The sequence below is a fragment of the Canis lupus genome, chromosome 24 (assembly GCF_011100685.1).
Source record: "Canis lupus familiaris isolate Mischka breed German Shepherd chromosome 24, alternate assembly UU_Cfam_GSD_1.0, whole genome shotgun sequence".
NCBI classification, from domain to species: domain Eukaryota; kingdom Metazoa; phylum Chordata; class Mammalia; order Carnivora; family Canidae; genus Canis; species Canis lupus.
In genome coordinates this window covers 37,145,431-37,164,375 of record NC_049245.1, presented here as the reverse complement: position 1 = coordinate 37,164,375, position 18,945 = coordinate 37,145,431, and the positions used below count along the sequence as shown (strand labels likewise).

At 57.5% G+C, this 18,945-nt stretch overlaps 1 protein-coding gene and 1 long non-coding RNA gene across 4 annotated transcripts; one reads left to right on the top strand and one right to left on the bottom strand.

Moving 5' to 3' along the window:
* The first annotated feature begins 3,639 nt into the window (after nucleotides 1-3,639).
* On the top strand, nucleotides 3,640-14,879 carry LOC102152383. Of its 3 annotated transcripts, none has more exons than XR_005377957.1 (5): nucleotides 3,640-3,781; nucleotides 6,552-7,941; nucleotides 10,032-10,281; nucleotides 10,739-11,551; nucleotides 12,624-14,876. XR_005377957.1 is itself a non-coding variant. In XM_038572577.1 (2 exons), exons 1-2 carry the CDS (start codon nucleotides 3,659-3,661, stop codon nucleotides 6,311-6,313), a joined length of 894 nt encoding a protein of 297 aa, XP_038428505.1. In that variant the 5' UTR covers nucleotides 3,640-3,658; the 3' UTR covers nucleotides 6,314-6,545. The 3 variants fall into 3 exon arrangements, 1 of the variants encoding a protein (XP_038428505.1); XR_005377958.1 differs by having other exon boundaries at nucleotides 3,646-3,801; nucleotides 12,624-14,879; XM_038572577.1 differs by lacking the exons at nucleotides 6,552-7,941; nucleotides 10,032-10,281; nucleotides 10,739-11,551; nucleotides 12,624-14,876 and adding an exon at nucleotides 5,543-6,545.
* On the bottom strand, nucleotides 8,163-14,874 carry LOC111092145. The gene is made up of 3 exons (XR_005377959.1): nucleotides 14,737-14,874; nucleotides 10,728-10,897; nucleotides 8,163-9,040 (listed from the first exon to the last, which is right to left on the bottom strand). It is a non-coding gene; the product is annotated as an uncharacterized LOC111092145 (long non-coding RNA).
* Nucleotides 14,880-18,945: the final 4,066 nt, after the last annotated feature.

The following is an 18,945-nucleotide window of genomic DNA, read 5'->3' as shown; positions in this document are numbered from 1 at the left end:
ACTCCCTCCTCCAGGAAGCCTTCCGTAATGACCCTGTCCCGAGGGAACTCTGGGACTCCGTAGGCTGAAGGACACCGACCCCCTCCATCCGGGTGCCCAGAGTCACTCATCCTGAGCTGGCGCCCATCTCAGGATGGAACGGGAAGCTTAGGCACTGGCAGGATGTTTTATCCATTAAGGTCCCGGCGGACGCCAGGAGACAGGCAGGGTGGAGATGGGAGTGAGAAATGACTTTTGCAGGCAGGACAGCGCCTCCTCTCTCTGTCCAGGTCTGGCTCCTCCCCAGAGGCCCGGCTCTCAAGCCTGTGGGTCCTCCCCCTGCCTGGGCCACAAGAAAACTGAATGCAGAGATGCCTGGGACTTCTCTAGGGCACCAGCAAGCGTCCAGCCTCTGGCCTCGGCCGGCGGGCTGACATCACAAACTGGGGGCTCAAGGGCCCACCCAGACCCACCGAGGGACAGAGGAGTCGATGTGGCCCCCTGGGGTTCGAAACAACTGGAGTTCCTTGCCCATGGATTTCCGTCAAAATCCAGACTTCTCGTGTTCCCAGGGCACCGGGCCCCCTTTTCTACGGGACAATGAATCCCACCCACCGCAGTCCCCACCAAACCCTATTGCCCGGTCCCTGCTCATTCAGGTACCTGCCGGGCACCTAGGAGCCATCTACCCCTTGTGTGAAGCAGGGGAAAGAACAACTGTGACATTTAGGTAGGGGTCAGGGGAGGAAGGGTTTGGGCTCCCCAGAGCAGCCCGTGCAGGCACCAGAATCCGCAATCCCTGCTGGGAAGGAGCAGCCCTCCGATCTTTCCAGGTGCTGCTGACCCCGGGGCCCTCCTGTAGCCAGGGCCCTGCCTGTGAGTGTGCGCAGAGCCTGGGGCTTCTTTCAAGTGAATCTGTGAGCTCAGCGTGCACATTTTGCAGACGGGTGTGTGTTTGTGGGCACAGGAAATTTTGTCGGCTTCTAATCTTGGATCTGCCATTTCCTGGCTGTGTGGTCCTGGGCAAGGGCCGCACCCTCTCTGGGCCCAGTTTTCTCATCTGGAAAATGAACCCAGGGCTGGTGCCAGAGAGGAGGGAGAGGTCTTTAGTATCTGATGTAAAACCAAGTGCTTGGCATGTTCTAAGGGGTGAGGAGACCAAGGACCAGAGAGGTGGAGCCCACGGCCCAGAGCCACTGGCCAGGAAGGGCAGGAGGAGGATTCAAAGCCAGGCCTCCCGGCTCCTGGGGCCACGTGCTGACGCCCCCAACACACGGAGAATATTGCTCTGGGTACAATTCTCGCTCTTCTCATTCCATTGTTGCTGTCGAGGGACACACGTCATCCTCAGGGGCTCCTGGGCCCACTGGGGCCCAGTGTGCATGCGTCAGTGGTAGCCTGGGCCTCGCTCGCATGGACACGCGTGTGTGTGTCTATGTGCATGGTGGGCATGTGTGTGCAGGGGGCTCTCTGGGACCCATGGAGGCCAGAGCTCTCCCAGCTGCTCAAGCTCCCTCACCCTCTGGCCTGCGAATGTCCACTGTCCCCCCGCCCCCACACTTCACTTCTCCTCTGGGGGCTCCTAACCCCACAGGGACCTTGCAAGACCTAGAAAGAATGGTGAGCTGAATCCCCACCCTCCCTCCACACCTGATCCTCCTGCTGCTGTGGAGTTGCTCCGGTGATGTGAAGGGGGGTACTCGTGGCGGGGACTCAGCCTCCTGCCCTGGGTAGCACTCCCCCCTGACCCCCAGATCCATCCGCTACGATACGGAGGCACTGCTGCCGGCTGGTGTGTGTGCAGGAAGGGTCCTCCCATGCCCCCGCACCCACAGGAACCCAGACACTTGTCACAGACCACATCACAGGCACAGGAACATGGACACTCCTACCACACACGCGCACACACACCCCCAAATACACAGCAGACACACACAACACCCTCCACATACACAGTAGCACTCACTGGGCACCTGATGGAAACACCAGACCCATAGCACACACTGACCTGCACACTTACAATCACGCGAAATCCCAGACACACAACACACGCACCAAATGCACACACTCTTGGTGGGGGGGCGCCTACAGACACAGAAGCACAAACAGCCCCAAATCCGACACACAGTGCAGATGCACAGACAGACACACATAGAAACACGGACACACATCCGCAGGCACCCACGTCACGGACACACAACGCACATTTACCTTCCATTCGAAGCTGCCCCAGCCGGCTGGCACCACGACTCCCACTCTGGACGATGACCTGCCTGCCCAGGGGACATCACCTCCCATCCCTCCCTGCCCTCCACCCCACCAAGCGGTGGCTATTCAGGCTGGGCCCGCAGCGATTTATCAGTTTTCTAAAAATCGCTTCCTACCTAATAACAGCATAAACCTGTCAATGAGCCCCCCTCCTCCATGCATGAGGACCAGCCCCAGTGGGGTACACCAGAGGGCGGGGCCTAAGCCAACACCTGAGGAATAAAGCCTGGCTCCGCCATCCTGCCCCTTCCTCCCCTGTGCCTCCCCTTCCCCGTCTGTGAAATGGGAGCAGTAACCGATATAAGAACCAACGAGCTGGTCCAGGACCACCCGGTCCTCATTACTGTAGGAGCAGGTGTTCATCCCCTCCCCAGGGGCAGCTGGAGCTTCCAGTTTTCTCACCGGGCTCTCTGGGATCCTCCGTCGGGGATTCCAATGTTGGACTTCTAGCTCCCTGTGGGCAGCAACCGGGGCTGTCTCACTCCTCACTGTTCCAGCTGAATAGATGCTGGTGGAGTGAATGAATGCGCGCAGGAGAGCATGAAGGGTGAAGGAACCAGTCCGGGGCCCTGCTACAGCTGGCCCAGCGCCAGGAGGCAGCGAGATCTTGTTTGGCAAGATCAGATCCTAACCAGGGAAGGCTTGGACCAAAATGCCTGCAGGTTCATTTCAGGTGGCGACGTTTGCTGCTCTATCTGGTGCAAAGGCAGAGACATCCTTGGAAATCCTTAAGTTGCTCAAAATGCACAATGCAGACTTGTCTTCCCGCTCGGTGTCTTCGACTGTCCCCCTTGGTATCTGCTCCAGCCACACTGGCCTCCTGGCTGTTCTTTGAACCCAGCAGGCACATTTCTGCCTCAGGGCCTTTGCACTTGCTCTTCCCTCTGCCCAGAACGCTCTTCCTGACCCTCGGATAGTTGCATGGCTCCGTTTCCCCAGCTGAGCCACAGGAACATAACAGTTCTGTCGAGGAGGATCCAGCCCGTCCTGTAAAGGCTCAGGAAAGGGAGGGGCTGTTGCTTATTGCTAGCGTTGGAACGGGTGTGCTTCCCTCCCCAGAGGGGATAACTCCTGCTTCCTGTCTCTGCTCAAGTATCACCTACTCAGTGAGGCCACTCCCGACCCCAGCTGCCGGCCCCTCCCCATGCAGCGCTATTTCATGGTCTGTCTCTTGGCCCCTGCTCTTCTCCACAGCTCTCACCACCACCTGACATTCTTTTATTTGATGCCCGTCTCCCTGTGAATTCTCCGGGGCAGGGCTCTTTCTTTGTGCAAAGTTGAGCACTGCCTGGCACATAGTAGGTTCCCAAAAAATATCTGCTGAATGAATGCATTATGAAACACAACAGACTAGGAAGGAATGGAAGGTTCTAGAACAGGCCAGAACATACAAGAGAACAGGAACAACGGAATGGACGTGGCAACCCGACATGACCCAGAAGAGCCAGGAGGAGCCTCAAGCTTCAGTGGACCCGGAGAAACTGTCAGGTTCCCTCCTGCAGAACCTCCACCTAAAACTATGACCAGGGCCCAGGTGGGCACCACTGGGAACAGGTGGCTCAGTGCTGCACTTGGACTTGGGGGGGAGGGTTCCCCATGCCACCTCCCCTCTAGCTCCCCTAGTCTGAGGGCTTTTCCGCCCACTTGGTCCCTGTTCCTGTCCAGCCGGACAGGTCAGGGGTGGTTTCTGGTCTGGGCACTGGGGCACTGGCTCCTGTCTGGGGTGATTCCTGCTGAGTCACTGGCTGAGGCTCTAAACAGGATCCCATGGGCCTAATCGTGCTGGGGGTGGGTGACCAGGGCCAGAGGGATGAGACACCGAGTCTATGTGAAGGGTGGGTGCTGGGCGGGCCACAGCCTGCTGCTCCCCTCCTTGGTGGCTTCTGTTTCACCCCGGCCCACAGCTCAGCTCTGCGAGGACCCAGCCCCGCTTCCAGGCCTTACCAAGGGCCTGGCTACCCTGCTGGTTAGGAAAGAGGAGAAGAGAAGATGTGGGGCACCACCCCCCACCAAGAAGCCCTCCATGGGGGAAGGCTGACTAGTGAGATGCTGTTCCCTACCTGACACAATTCAGGAAGCCTTCATTCCCTTGGCGCGTGGGGTGCTGGCCTAAAGCCTGGGCCTTCTGGCAGGGAAGGGGCTCAGTAGGGGGACCCTGCCTGTCTGCCTGGAGGGTTTGGAGGTCCTGACCCCAACCCGAGCATTATCTTGGCACCTCTCCCTCTCTCCTTAGCCTTCACCATAACCCATCACTGAGCTAGGGTGATGCTCCCCCGAAATTTATCTAGAATCTGACCACGTCTCACCACCTCCATTGCCCCTCTGCTCAGGATCCTCCCCAGGGGCTCCTGCCTCTTCGAGCAAAAGCCAAATCCTCACTGTGGTTTGCTCGATCTACCCATTTCCTCGATGACCTTATCCTACCTCACCTACTTCGCTCCAGCCACACAGGTTTCCTTGCTGTTCCTTGATTATGGCAACCAAATTCCTGCCTCAGGACCTTTGCACTAGCTCTTCCCTCTGCCTGAAACTTTTTTTTGAAACTCTTTTTCCCAGATATTTACATGCCCCCCACCCCACCCCACGCACCGTACTGCCTTCAAATCTTTGCTTGGCATCACTTCCTGAGAGAGGTCTTGCTTCACTCCTCGCCCAACATGGAGACCACTCTCTAGCATGCTGGCTCTCCCAGCTGTGCTTGATTCTTCTTTCCTGACCCTTACCACCGTACGTTGTACTACATATTCACCGGTGCTTGTCCACCTCCCTTGGTACTGCGACATCTCCACGAGGGCTGGGAGATTGTCTGCTCCGCTCACTCTTCTATCCCGTGTGCCCAGGCCAAGGTCTGGCCCACAGCAGGTGCTCAGTATAGTCTGGGCAGATCAGTGAGTGGAGGCTTGAGCTGGAGAACTCGGGAAGGGGAGTAGGAAGGGCACATTTTAAAGCACAGGTGTTCAGGGAGAGCATCTCTGAGGAGGTGACATTGAAGCTGAAGCCTCAGGTTGAAAGAGAGCCAGTTCCCTCCAAGTGTTTGTGTTCGAGGCAGCAGAGATAGCAAGTGCAAAGGCCCTGAGGCAAGAACCTAATCCACAAACTCAAGACATAGAGAGAGGATCATGAAGCTGGGTGTAATGTGCAGGTCTGCCGGGGGCGGAGGGCGATTGGGCAAGTTTGGGGATTGATGTTGCTGCCTGTAACCCAGCGGTGCAAGGATCCCACCCGGACACCCCAAGGCCCCCTTAGTATCTGACTTGCTCCTCCCTGACAGTTTTCTGTCTGTCCCACCCAACAGCGGCCGCAATTGGGATCTCAGCTCTCCGCCCTCTGCCCCCCTTCTTCCACCCACCTCCCGCCTTTCCCGCCTGGTGCCGCTGGCAGAACGGGAACTGTGACTCAAGAGTCTGGAAGACAAGGGGCCTGCCCCCCCTTCCCTCCCCCTTCCCTCCCCCGTCCCTCCCTCCACATCCGGGCAGGCGTCTGGGCGGGTGGCCGGGCAGGAGCCAGCCTTGGCTGCCACCGAGGACCCTCCCACCTGACGTTCATCTGGGCTCCGGCCAAGGGCATCCTCCCGGCGGGGCAGACGCTCCACGTGGATTCCTACTGGCGGCGGCGGGAACAAGAGCGGCCGCCCCAACCATGCGACCCTGCCCGCCGCGTGCAGGGACTGTCCCCACCTTCCAGTGCGGGACTCCGAGGTCCAGAGAAGCTGTTCCACTTGCTTGGGTCACCCAGCAGACCTGGCATCGCGGGGCTATGGTGCCTGCAACGGCAGTGCCCGTTTGGCAAGTCCAAGGCGGCAGGCTGGGTGGAGCCGAGCCTTCACCAGTGTAGACAGACCACACGCTTCCCCAGGCACCTCCCAGGCAGGGCTGCCGACCTGTCCCCCAACTTCAGAGCTGGGCTCACCCTTCTCTCACTAGCCCTCAGACCCACACCAAGAAACAACTTGACCAAGAGTCCGGGAAGGAAAACACCCAGCAAATGGGACAAGGGGCCCTTCCCGGGGTGGCTTTGTCCCCTCCCACTCTCCTCCATTAGTGACCTCCTGCCCATCAGCCAGTGACCTCAAGGTCGCTTAATTTTGCAGAACCCGACACAACATTTTTCTGGCCTTCTCTGAAAAAGGCTCATGGTCATTCAGAGTACGGGCTCCAGCCAGATCCTGGCTGTCTTGGTTCAAGCCCCAGCTCAGCCACTTCTTAGCTGTTCAATCCTGGGCAAGTGTCTTCACCTCTCTGGGCCTCATGTGTATAGTGGGGCGTCCCCCTCTGAATCGCGGGGCGTCTCTATCTGTATTGCAGGACTTACAACTTCCAGGGTTGCTCTGCATCTTGAACGAACCGGTGCACACGGCAAGCGCTCAGCGAGGGTTCCCGTGATCCTCCACGTTCGCAAGCCTGAGTCCGTGCCGAGTGGAGCAACACGGCCGGGCGCCCCACCCCGTGCCCACACCGAAAGCTCATCTGTGAAACTCCTCAGTCACCCTGTCCCTCCTGCTAGAGTTACATGTCCAAGTTAGATTTTTCTTCTCTGGCATCCACTTAACAACCCATAGTTATTATTCTTTCTGGCCTAAAATACAGTGCGGTTTGGGGAAATTAATGGACCCAGGCTACTTTCCCTTCTGATGAGGTGGCATCCCTAGCATTTCTGGGAAACGAGGCACTGTTTTCCCATCCAAATGTCATTATGGACATGGGACTTCGAGGTGGATGCCACTTCCAGCCTGGGCTGCCCACCCCGCCCCCCGCCCCCCAAGCCCTCCTGGAGAGGAGATCCTGGGAGTCCCTGAGTCCCTGCTGTCCCCCCACCCCAGCCCCACCTAAACCAAGAGCATGAGATCTCAGGGCTGGAAAAAACCCTCCTCCCCTTGGGTCAGAAAAAGCATAATGCTGACAGCAGAGGCAGGCTTCTTGCTTCATTCTTAGAACCACCATTTGCGGGAGTTGTCTCCTTAGCACCACTTCCTGGGGATACAGAGTGGCGAGGGGAACCCGCCGGCCTGCAGCCACACAGGCAGGGGACAGCAAGAGGGATCAAAACCCATGCAAGTCCGACAGAGAAACGCTGGCATTTACCTTGTTGCTCAGAGTCCTCCGCACGAGGCTGGAAGACCGCCTTGCTCTCGCTCTCCCTTCCTCTCCCATCTCAGCCTGGGCTCCAGGGCGTTTGGAATCCAACAAACCCAACTCACTTCTCACCAGTGTGACCTTGGCTCCCAATTCCCGCTCTCTGAGCCTCAGTTTCCTTATCTGCAGAATGGGGGGCAATGCAGAGCCTCCCTCAGGAGCTCGTGGTGAGAATCTGCCAAGGCGGCAGACGCTCAGAAAAGTGCTTAGCTGGCAGGTCCTCAATAAATTAAGCCTAGTATTCCCACCTGAGCCAGCAATTCCACTCCTAGGTACATACCCCAACGAACCGAAACCCGATGTCCAAACGAAAACCTATTCACGGGAGCACTATTCGCAATAGACAAAGGTGGGGAACCAATGTCCACCAGCTGATGAATGAATAAAAAATGTGCTATATCCATCCAATAGACTTATTCAGCAATAAAAAGGAATGGGGCTCTGATACATTTTGCAACGTGGATGAGCATGTGAAAGAAGCCAGACACAAAAAGCCACAGGCTGCGTGATTCCATGGATGTGAAATACCCAGAGGAGGCAAACCCGTAGAGATGGAAAGTAGGTTAGTGGTTTCCAGAGGCTGCAGGGAGGGGGGGAATGGGGAGTGACTCTTTAATGGGTACAGAGCTTCCTTTTGGAGTGATGGAAATGTTCTGGAACGGGAGAGTCGTGGTTGCACAACGTTGTGAGTGTACTGAATGCCACTGAATTGCACACTTCAAAACGGTCGATGTTATGTGTATTTTACCATAATTTTTAAAAAGTGCTTAGCACAGTGCCTGGCAGACAGCAAGCATCCAATGAAAGTCAACCACGATTATTAACATCATTTTGGGAGAATCTCGTTGTATTTAAGGCTTGGGTTCCAGAGTTGGCTTGTGAGACCAAAATCGAGGCAAAGCCACAATCCACAAAACACAGGACCTATTTTCCCTGCCGTCCGTCGACGGCACCCAGGCCTGGGTCCCTGTGGTCACATTTTCCGTGCCACATGGCAGCCAATAGGTGACTCTGGGTCCCTCTGCCCAGCTGACCTTGTAATTATGGAGAAAGAAAGACAATATATCCCATACGCTCAGTACACGGAGACTGTGGTGCCACATAGCAATGAGAGGAAGAACGAAAATGGGCTAGTCTAGCTAGGGTCGTCAGGGAAGCTTCCTTGGAGCAGGTGACTCAAGGAACCGAGAGGATCTCCATCTGTGACCTGCACGGTGCTGCATGCTTCACACCCAGCCCCCTCAGCCCCACCAGGCTCTCTCTGGTTCACTGAATTCCAGCAACACCTTCTCTCACTGTCTCACTTGCTCTGTCCCCAGGGCCTTTGCACTTGCCTCTCACTTTACCTGGAGCACTTTCCCCATATCTGCCCCAGACGAGCTGCTTTCTCTGCTGACTCCTCACATATCACTTCGTCAGGGAGGACTTCCTGGACTGCCCTGTCCTAAGGGGCCCCTGAAATCACACTCCATCACCACACCCTGCTTTGTTTCCATCCTAGTACTTTTCCCATTTGAAATTATCTTCTTTATGTGTCTGTTATCCATCTCCTCTGCTAAACCATCAGCTCCACGATAGCAAGGCTTTTGTTGTCTGTCTGGTTTTCCGGTGTATCCCCTGGTGCCCTATGTCTGGCAACTAGCAGGTGCTCCAGAAATAACCTTGGGAATAAAGCACAAATAAATGAATGAGTGAATGTGTGAGCAAATGAACGAATGAATGCGTCTTTGTAGAGGGGATGGGGCTCAGCCATGAAAGGGGCCTGAGAATGCCACAAGGGCATTGCAGGAGGGGACAGGACTGCCTCGAGGGACCCCTATCAACCCAGGCCACACCCAGGAAATCCGTGAGGGGCTTGTTGACGAGGAGCGGGGGCCAAGCTAGTCCTGGTGACCACAGGCCCATCTGTTTCCCTCCCTCTGGGCGTCCCCTCTGCTCACACGTCCTGGGGGTCCTGTCCACCCAGCTCCGTAGCCCACATCCTGACTGTGACAGCCTCCAGCACTGGGTGACCCACAGGGACTTCCCCAGCAGGTGACAGCTGCGGCAGGGGGAAAGTGCTGGGCAGCTGCCAGGCTGGCCCTGTGTTCCCGAAACTGCCTTCTGGGAATTGAGTAGAGGGTGAGCGTGCCCATGTCAGGGCGGGTTGGCCAATGGCCCTCAGGATGCCCAGCCCGAGTGATCCTGGGCAGGTGGACACACTTCTGTGAGCCTCCATTTCCTTGTGGGTAGACACGGGTGATAATTCTCACCTCACAGGACTGTGTGAGAAAGAAATGGGGCAGTGTGAACAGAATGCCTCCCAAGGGGCTTGCTGTAAGCTATACTTACACTAACATATTACCCAGGATATACGTACACTAACATATTACATAGGATATACTTACACTAAAAAAAACCTATTTATTGCTTATCTCAAATTCAAATGTAAGTGGGCATCCTGGGTCTCTTGTTGTCGATCTTGCTTTTGTGTTTGCTAAATCTGTTCATTGTGGTTGAACTCATGGTTCAGAAGTTCCTGCCTCTGACAACATTCTTGCCTCGGTCTCAGGCTCAGGCTGTGGGGGGAAGCCGGGGCTTGCAGAGGGAAGTGACTCACCCAGGGCCCTCCGGGCCTGCTGCCTCTGAGGCCAGGCCCATCCTCACTCCCAGGAAGCTCCTGTCCTCCATCCAATGGTAAAACCCACCGCAGCTTGACACCTGGGATCCCTCCGAATCTCAGAACAGCACACCACGCTAGGACAGCTGCCCCTCCGTGGTGCCAACGAAGAAACAGGCTCAGAAAGTCGATGGGACTAATCCAAGCTGACAGTGGCACTTCCTGGATGCTGCTCCTCGTCCTGGGGCAGAGCCTGGGGCCCGAGGGCTGCAGCTGGCAGAGCTCCAGGCTCGGCTCTAACTGGTGAGTCCCACGGCCCCCTGCCTGCCCTCCCGGCCACTGCTGGACCAGGACCCAACGAGGACTTACTCAGCCCCAGTTTAACTTCATGGAGGAAATTCCTCCCGCTGGCAGCCTTCCCACGATCCCCAGCTCCACGGCCGGGAACTGCCTCCCCCAAGGCCTGCTCACCTCCTGGCAGCACCAGCAGATGTGGAAACCAGGCTTGGCTCTGAGCTGGCAAACAGTGGGTGGTGGGCGGGGCTTGGGCCAGACACACTCCGCCCCTGCGGCCAGCTCTCCATCTCTTTGGGTCATTCAACAAACATCTACAGAGGTCTATTGCGGGCCAGGCCCTGGGCCCCCCTCTTGGGTCGGTTGCAGGGGAGAGAGTGGGATGAGAAGTATTCAAAAGGCCCAACACACAGCGAGGCACTCATATATCTACCCTTTTCCCTCCATGCACCTACTGTGGGCTCAGCACAGGCCTGTGAGCGAGACAGGATCAGACCAGGAAAGCAGAATGAAGACACCAGGCCGTCGACCAAACTGGCTAGCGACCACGGAGCATGTACTGCGGTGCCGGACTCCTCTCCTGCAATGCTCCTGATGACCCTAAGTGGCAGGGCTGCGACCATGTCTGTCACACAAAGTGGGGAGCGAGGATTAGCACATGCTTCAGTATCGCTCCTGTTAGGGAGAATGGGCAGTGATGGACAGACACCAGACGCACGTACGGGGCACTGAGGACATAGCAGTGAAGAAAATAAAGCCAGAACTCTGTACAGCACCGGAGAAGGCCAGATGCCTGGGTTTAAGTCCCAGCTCTGCCACCTACCAGTTGTGTGACCTTGGGCAAGTAGCTTGACCACTCTGAGCCCCAGTTTTATTTTCTGAAAAAGTAATAACAGTGCCCACCTCACGGGGTCCTGAGGATTTCACACATTCCTCCACGGCAAGCGCCCAGCACAGAGCCTGGTGCACACTAACTGCTCAACACGTACTGAGTATTCTTTTTACTCTCCCCTTCTCAGCTGAGTGAGCCCAGACTCAGGGGAGTTATGACACCTGCCCTGCATGAAAGACTAGTCAAGGTGGAACTTGACTCCGGATGTCCAAAGGATTGAAGGGACCCCTTCCTCAGGAAGCGATCCGCACTCACTCTATTCCAGCTCAGAGGGGCCAGCTCCCCAGCCGCTTCCCTGCTCCAGGCTTTTAATATCAGTGTTCAAGGCCCTACAAGGACACCCTCATGCAGTGTCCAGCGGATCACCTGCGTCCGAACCTCCGCCAGGTGCTGTCTCCATGGGCCCCACCCCCAGTGGGGAAACACACCTTTGTCCATGCAGGGCCTGGGGGTCTGCATTTTAATCAGTGTTGCTGATGGTTGCTGCTCTGGGGCCTAATGCTGCCCGCGAGGCCTGGAGCAGGGCCGAGATGGAGGTCACCCAGGCACAGGTGAGAGCACCATCCAGGTGTGAAGTGGGCTGCAGCAAGCAATATTGTATTTTGGAGAGGGAGAGGAGGGTAAAAGGACAGAAGGAAGGAAAGGGGGGCGGGGGGAGAGAAAGAGAAAGAACGAAAGAAAGAAAAAAGGAAAGAATTCTCATCTGGCCCAAGATTGCCCAAACTGAGTTTGGGGCCAGACCGCAGGGCTCTCATTTCTCCCCTGATTTTTCTGCCAGAGGCAGGAAACATTCTCCCTTGGGATGATCAGAAATAGCAGAGTCCAAACACTAGGCTGGGTGAGAGGACTCCAGGCGGGGGGAGGGATTTACACCAAAGGGCTCTGTGGAGTCTAGAGGGTCAGGGCACAGCCGCTGGCGCCAGTCCGCCTGGGTTCAAATCCCTGCTCTGCCCCTTTCTGGCTGTATGATCCTGGCTGTGGCCTCAGTTTCTCACCCACAAAGCAGGAACCATGATGGTACCAGGCATGGCTACATCTAGGTGTTTAGATGTCATCCCAGGACTTGTTCTCTGTCCACTGTTGCTGGCTCCTCTCAAACTCCCCGCTCACTGAGGCAAGAAGAGCTCCACACTCCAGGCTGCCCCCCCAGCCCGCAATCCCAACAGAAAGAAAGGGCTTCATTCCTTATGGCTCTGGTCAAGATCCCAGGCCAGCCTCTCGTTGGCTGAGAAGATGCAGTGCTCCAATTGCTCGGTACTGGGTCACATGCCCCACACCACCCACCCCCCCCCATGGAGTTGGCTCCACCCAGAACCCCTGGACTGAGGATCAGAGGAGTGGAATGGGTGCTGGCTGGCAACCAACACCGGATTCCCCTACAGGGGCCCAGAATGGGTATGAATTTGAATAGGAGAGCACCCCACCTGTGCCACTTTATTTATTTATGTGTTCCTGTTAGGCTTCCTGACAACCCCCTTGGAGGATGCTTGGAGCGGACCAGGCCAAGGTTACCTAGACCGGCCTCAATTCCCCTCCACCCCTGCCCTCTCTCATCTCAACCTCCAGGAGGATGATTTATATGGCACTGCGGTAAGAACATTTGATTCCTCAGCTCAGCCTGTCTTCCTGTCCCCCACCCCTCCCAGCTCCTGGGCCGTGAGCGGTCCAGGTACTTGCCCAGGGCCACATGGCAGGGAGGGACAGCCAGGCTCGGGACCTGGTGCTGCCTGAGTCCACTCAGAACCTCCAGGGCTGGTTCCTGCCACAGGGCCAGGCCCCCTGAGAAGGTGGGCAGAAGAGTGGCCTCTAGGGACAGGAGGCCTGGGTCTGAGCCCAGCTCTGCCCCTTAAATCCACGTGACTGCAGGCAAGAGTGAGCATTTCAGATCTCTAGGTCTCGCCTGCAAAATGGCCCTAAGCCCAGGAGCTACCCCTGGGGTCGTGGCGAAGCTCCCAGAAGCTCGGGTGAGCTGAAGCCCACAACTAGCACTTAATAAAAAGCCGTGCGGCATGGCTCCGGGGCCCCAGCCTGGCCAGCGTGGCCTGGGATGCCCACGGCGGTGAGCACTCTGCCCAGATTAACTCACCATCTTCGAGACGGTGCGGAGGGAGCGGAGTGCTCCTGTTACTACCTGTTTTACTGAGGAAGAAGCACAGAGAGACCTGCCTTGCCTGAGGTCACACAGCCGAGGAGGGGGAGGAGGGCAGGGGTCAGAACACACGGGCCAGGCTGGTTCCAGAGCCCACCTCTTAACCACTCTCCTGCGCCCCGCACGTAGTCGAGGCTTATTGCTGCCCCTCCTGTTGGGATCTGCCCAGCTTTCTGGAGTTAGGGTTCTACTCTGAGTTGGGGAGTAGGGTAGGCCCAAACTTCCCAGTGTCCCATCCCACATGGCCACCCTGTTGTGACCCTGCTGGAGAAACTGAGGCACAGAGAGTATGTGCAGTGCCCAAGGTTGCACAGTCCCAGGGGTAGCTGTGGTTTCTCAGGGCAGTGTCCTCGCCCAGCTGGCATCTCCTGGACCAGCCCCCAACACACACACACACACACACACACACACACACACTCCCCTGTGGGGCTGGGGCTGCTCCCCCCGCCCCGCCCCAAGGCTCCATGCTGGCTGCAGGACATTTGTTACTGTGTCAGTTCCAGCCCCCACCCTGATGGGGGGCCAGCAGGCAGGGGGCTTCCTGGCGGCTCTGGGAGGGAGGAATGCGCCCCCACCCCCAGCCCCATATGGCCTCCATCCCGGCCCATCTGCTTCCCATTGCCTGACGCGGCCACTGCGGGGCCGACGGAGCCCGCCCGCAGGGGTGTGAAGTTTATGTGGCCAGGCCTGGAGCCGGCGGTGACAGGGCCACACACGCTCACACAGACACACATCGGACACCCCCCACCAGCCCTGATGTGAGTGTGCATACACAATCCACCCTTCCATCTGCCCCCAAATCCACCCACGCTCTCACACTCACACCAGCACCAAAGACATCCAACCTGAACACAGATCTCCGTCAGAACGCACCCTGCAACCAACCCTTGACTGACACACACACACACATACACACATACACTCAACAATCCATTCCCATAATGGACCCCCCACACACAAACCCACTTACAAATGTACACACAGACTCACACATCCAATCACACTAGGCTCCTCCACCGACGTGCAAACAGCTGCACCATCCTGAATCGTGCCCCCTCAACACACACACACACACACACCCCTGCCCCCACCAGATGACACAAACTCGAAACAGTGACTTATACACAGGCCCTGGTCCCAGAGAGGCTGCCAGATACAGAGTGGATGCTCCCGTCTCTCAGAGCCCCATTCCCACCCCCGCATCTCCTGCAGCCCCCAAAACTGGGAGCTGCTCTCCAGGGCCCAGGCTCCTCTGCCAGCCATCTGCCACTTGCAACCCTGGCCCCTTCCCTCCCAGAGGCCAAGAGCAAAAGGCCGAGGAGCCCTGGGGGACCGGCAGTCACTGCTGATGTGGACTCAGACCCAAAGGATTTTGCATCCAGTGCCTTCCTTAGAACACCTGAGGGTGTCCCTCCTGACTTACCTGGGCTCCTGGGCACCTAGACTATTTTGGAGAGACCTCGTCACACGGCACCAGGGCCCCACAGGGCAGTTCAGGGACCCATGAACTTGCACTGGGGAAGGAAGGTACATCTTGATTTCCAGTAACCTCCAGCTGAAATCTGGCATTTCCTTTCCCGGGGGGGCGGGAGGGGGCGGGCAGACATGACAAATGAAGCACAGCGGCTGTAGCTCGACTGTGACTTTGTCAGTCGGAAATCACAGGCATTTCCACAAACCTTTACAGCATCACAGAAATAGCGTTTATTCTCTTCCCGGCTTCAAAATGACTGTAGTTATTAGTGAGCCTGCGGCCAGATCTTGTCATTAAATGCACTAACAAAGCAGGACAGCCGTCACTGTATCAAGCACTTCGCTATTACATAGCTAAATAAACCTAGCTCGATATAATTGGCTTTCTTCTAATTGTATACACTTTGTAAATTTAAATCTAGATTGATAAACATGAAAGGGGATCCACAGCACGAAAGCAAATAGGAGCCCTTGAACTAAACCCAAGTACTACATTATTTCACATTTTTACTATCATGATACCTTTTATAGGACACAGTGAGGTTGGACAGCTTGCCCAGGATCACACAGCTCCAAATGGTGGGGCTGGGATTTGAACCCAGGAAGGTGGGCTCACCCTGGAGCCCTGTGCTGCTGTCCTGTCTGTGGAAAGCTGAGGCCCGTGCCCCAACCCCAGGAAGAGAATCCCGGGGCCTGGGAGCCCCACCGTACACAGCACCCAGCAGGGCAACCCAAGGCAGATCCAGAGGGCTGCCCCAGCCAGAAGGGAGCCGAGCTGCGTTTACAACGTGTGAGATTTCTCACCGGTGGCAAAGGCAGGCAGAGCAGGCTCCCGGCTCCCGAGCTCGCAGGCCCTGCTGGGGCTGCACACATGTTGAAAATGAGCTTCCCATCGTGGGGCCCCTGGAGGAAGGAATGGCCGGTGGGCCCTAGGGCTCTCCGTCCCCTGTCCCTCTATTCACCTGACCTCTGTCTGCCTGTCTGTAGCTCAGGAAACTGCCCCATACAAGCCAGAAGCAGAATCACCAGAAAAGAGGTGGGGCCTTCCTTTGTCCCCCCCATTGCCTGGCTCCGTCCATTCGTTTATTCATTCATTCATTCCTCAGTCATTTATTGAGCACCTACTGGTGCCAGGCAGGGTGCAGAGGCAACAGCTGTGAACAAAGTCCCCATCCTCATCAAGCTCACAGGCAAGTGGAGGATTCAGATAAAAAATATGAACAGGGGTGCCTGAGTGGCTCAGTCTGTTAAGGGGCTGCCTTTGGCTCAGGTTATGACCACGGGGTCCTGGGATCAAGCTGCACATCGGGCTCCCTGCTCCTTGGGGAGCCTGCTTCTCACTCCCTCCATTGTTCATGCTTCCCCTCTTCTCCCTCTCTCTCCCCCTCTCTCATATAAATAAAAAATCTTTAAAAAACATGAACAAAAAGTACATAAATGTAATGAAAAGAAATAAATCAGGGACAGGGCAGAGAGAAAGGTCCAGGCTAGGAGTGTGTTGAGATAGTGGCCTGGGAAGGCCTCTCGGAGGAGGTGACCTGAAAGAAGTCAGGGAAAGAGCTGAGGGGATACCAGGTGAAGAACAGCCCCCGAGTGCGGGGAGGAGCCGGAGCAGGCTGCTGCCTGGCTGCCTCGGGCCTTACTTTCTGCTGGCTCTGGGTGAGTTGGGTCTCCAAGTCCCCCACCCCCAGTCACCTGCCCTCCCTCCCTCTCTCTCCAGCCCAAGGGCTCAGGGTGGTTATAGCAGCTCCTGTGCACACCTGTGTTCCTCTTTCAGGGGAATTCCTGGGTCACCCCTACTGGGGCAAGCCCAGGAGTCCAGAGGCTGGGCCTTCCTGCCCCTGCTGTCCCGCAGCCCAGGGCACGGTGCCTGGCCCAGACCCACTTAACACAGGAGAAAACAGGTCCCACAGAGTGACACCCTGGCTGACTCCAGCCTCCCCCGGTGGTGGTGGTGGGGGGCGGGGGCGGCTGGCACTCAGCTGCCTCCCTCTCCTGGCTCAGCCCATAACCTTGACCTCCTGGCCTGGTCTTCAGGGATTGTTGCGATTTCAAGTCCCCACTCAAGTCCCACCACAGGCAGGAAATCCCAAGGGGCCACCGTCTCCTGGATATCTGGGCCTCCACTTGCAGCTGGTGAAAGTGAAATGGTAATGTTCACTGCATCCGTACATTCCCACATGCCCCCCCCCCCAGGTCAGCTGGTGCAGTGTCCACCCCCCCCCCCGCCCCCCTTGACTCCCCTCCCCCGCCAAGGGGTCCGACCGTGTCACCCAGGGGGTCAGCTGCCGAGCCGCCCGCCCCCCCCGCAGGTCAGCTGGTGCAGTGTCCCCCCCCTTGACCCCCCTCCCCCGCCAGGGGGTCCGACCGTGTCACCCAGGGGGTCAGCTGCCGAGCCGCCCCCCTCCACCTGCCAGGGAGCGCGGGGTCCGCGGGCCCGGGAATGCGGGGGGGGGGGGGGGCGGGGGGGGGCGGGGAGCGGCTCGCGTTTCCGGTGGGGCCGCCCCCCCCTGCCCCCGCCGCCCCCCGCCGCCGCGGGGCCCCTCATTAAGGCGCCTTGCCTTCCACCTCCGAATTTTCCACGCAGGGTTAGCCTGGCGACGCGCTGTCTGCGGGCCCCATAAAGGCGGCCGTGTGCTGCATTCGTCTCGCTGGGGGCCGGCGGGGAGGGGGCTGGAGGGGCGCCCGCCTGCGAGGCGGGGGGGGGGGGGGGGGGGGGGGCGGGGGGGGCGGTGCAGGACGGGCCCCTCCCGGGGACGCGCCGAGCGCTCCAGCTCCACATTTGCAAACAGGCGATTGAAAATACAGGGCGAGCCCAGAAGCGCCCCGAGCGCCCCAGACCCTCCCGGCAAACTTGCGAGGGGCGGGGAGGCCCGAAAGCCACGCTGGGGAGTTGAAATAGCGTCCGCGGTCACACAGGGCGGGTGGCATCCCGGGAGGCTCCTCTGGGGAGCACCTACTGTGTGCCCCGCGCTGCTCTAGGGAGATGCGGTACAGGATACCTGGGTACCTCGCTGAGGGGAAGGCACACCCCCTGCCCTCCTGCAGCTGGCCTTCCAGCGGGGGAGCCAGACGTTGGCAAATAAACACCTAACATCAAGTGTCAGGTGGTGCTGAGTGTAGGGGAAAATAAGGCAGGAAAGGGTGGGGTGAGGACTGAAGGTGGGGAGGGGTGCATGAAATGGTCACGGGATGGTCAGAAAAGGTCTCTTTGAAAGTTGGAGTCATGTGGGCCTCTAGGGGAAGGGTGTCCTGGGCCGTCTGGGTGGCTCAGTCACTTAAGCTTGTGCTCTTGGTTTGGGCTCAGGTCACCGTCTTGGGGTTGTGACACTGAGTCCTGTGGGAGCTCTGCACTCAGGGGTAGTCTGCTTGAGATTCTCTCTTCCACCTCTCTTCCTGCCCTTCCTCCTGGGTCTCTCTAAAACAAACAAATAAATCCTAAATCAATCAATCAATCAATAAAGGAAGGGCATTCCAGATGGAAGAAATAGCCTGTGCAAAGGCCCTGAGGCAGGAACCTGCCTGGCCAGCATTTGTTGATCATTTACTCGAGTTACCTCCCATGCATTTTTCTCCCATTCTTTTTTCCACCACTCTGCCAATCCAGGAATCTGTATAATTTCATCTCTCCAGCTGAGGAAATTGAGGCTCAGAGAGGTTAAGGGGCCACTTGAGGCCCCTCAGCAGGTGGTAGTCAAGCCAGGATGTGAACCAATCTCTTGTACTCATAATGACGTCCAATGATGTGACGTGGGCAAGGCCAGGTCTGATTCCCCGTCTCTGAGCACAGGGACTGGCCAGGGCAGCAGGGGAGGGACAAAGGGAGGGAGAATGTCAGGTCGGTGCCCACCTGCACCGAGGAGTGGTGGGACTCCTCGTGATGGCCCCTTTCTATGTGAAGACGCTCCGACGATAGTCACACCTATAGGGCCTCGCAGAGGATGGCAGCGTCTGGACCAGCCTGCACCACCTGCACGTGGTGCTTGCAGCTTCTGGGACCCGGAAGGGAATCCAGAGGACAGAAGGACAAAACTTGGGCGAGGGAACCTGTCTGCCTTGCTCTGTTTGTTTCTGAGTTTGTTTCAAGGACGCTCTCCCACACTTGGCTTATGCACACCGCGGGACCCTCCGTTTCTGCCGCCGAAGAGGGGTCAGGGGT

Bases quoted from the DNA above. Each gene is read 5' to 3' on its own strand.
- LOC102152383 (XM_038572577.1), top strand. From the start codon at position 3,659: ATGGACGTGGCAACCCGACATGACCCAGAAGAGCCAGGAGGAGCCTCA. The intron at 3,782-5,542 runs GTGGGCACCACT...CCCACCCAACAG, and splicing joins AAACTATGACCAGGGCCCAG to CGGCCGCAATTGGGATCTCA.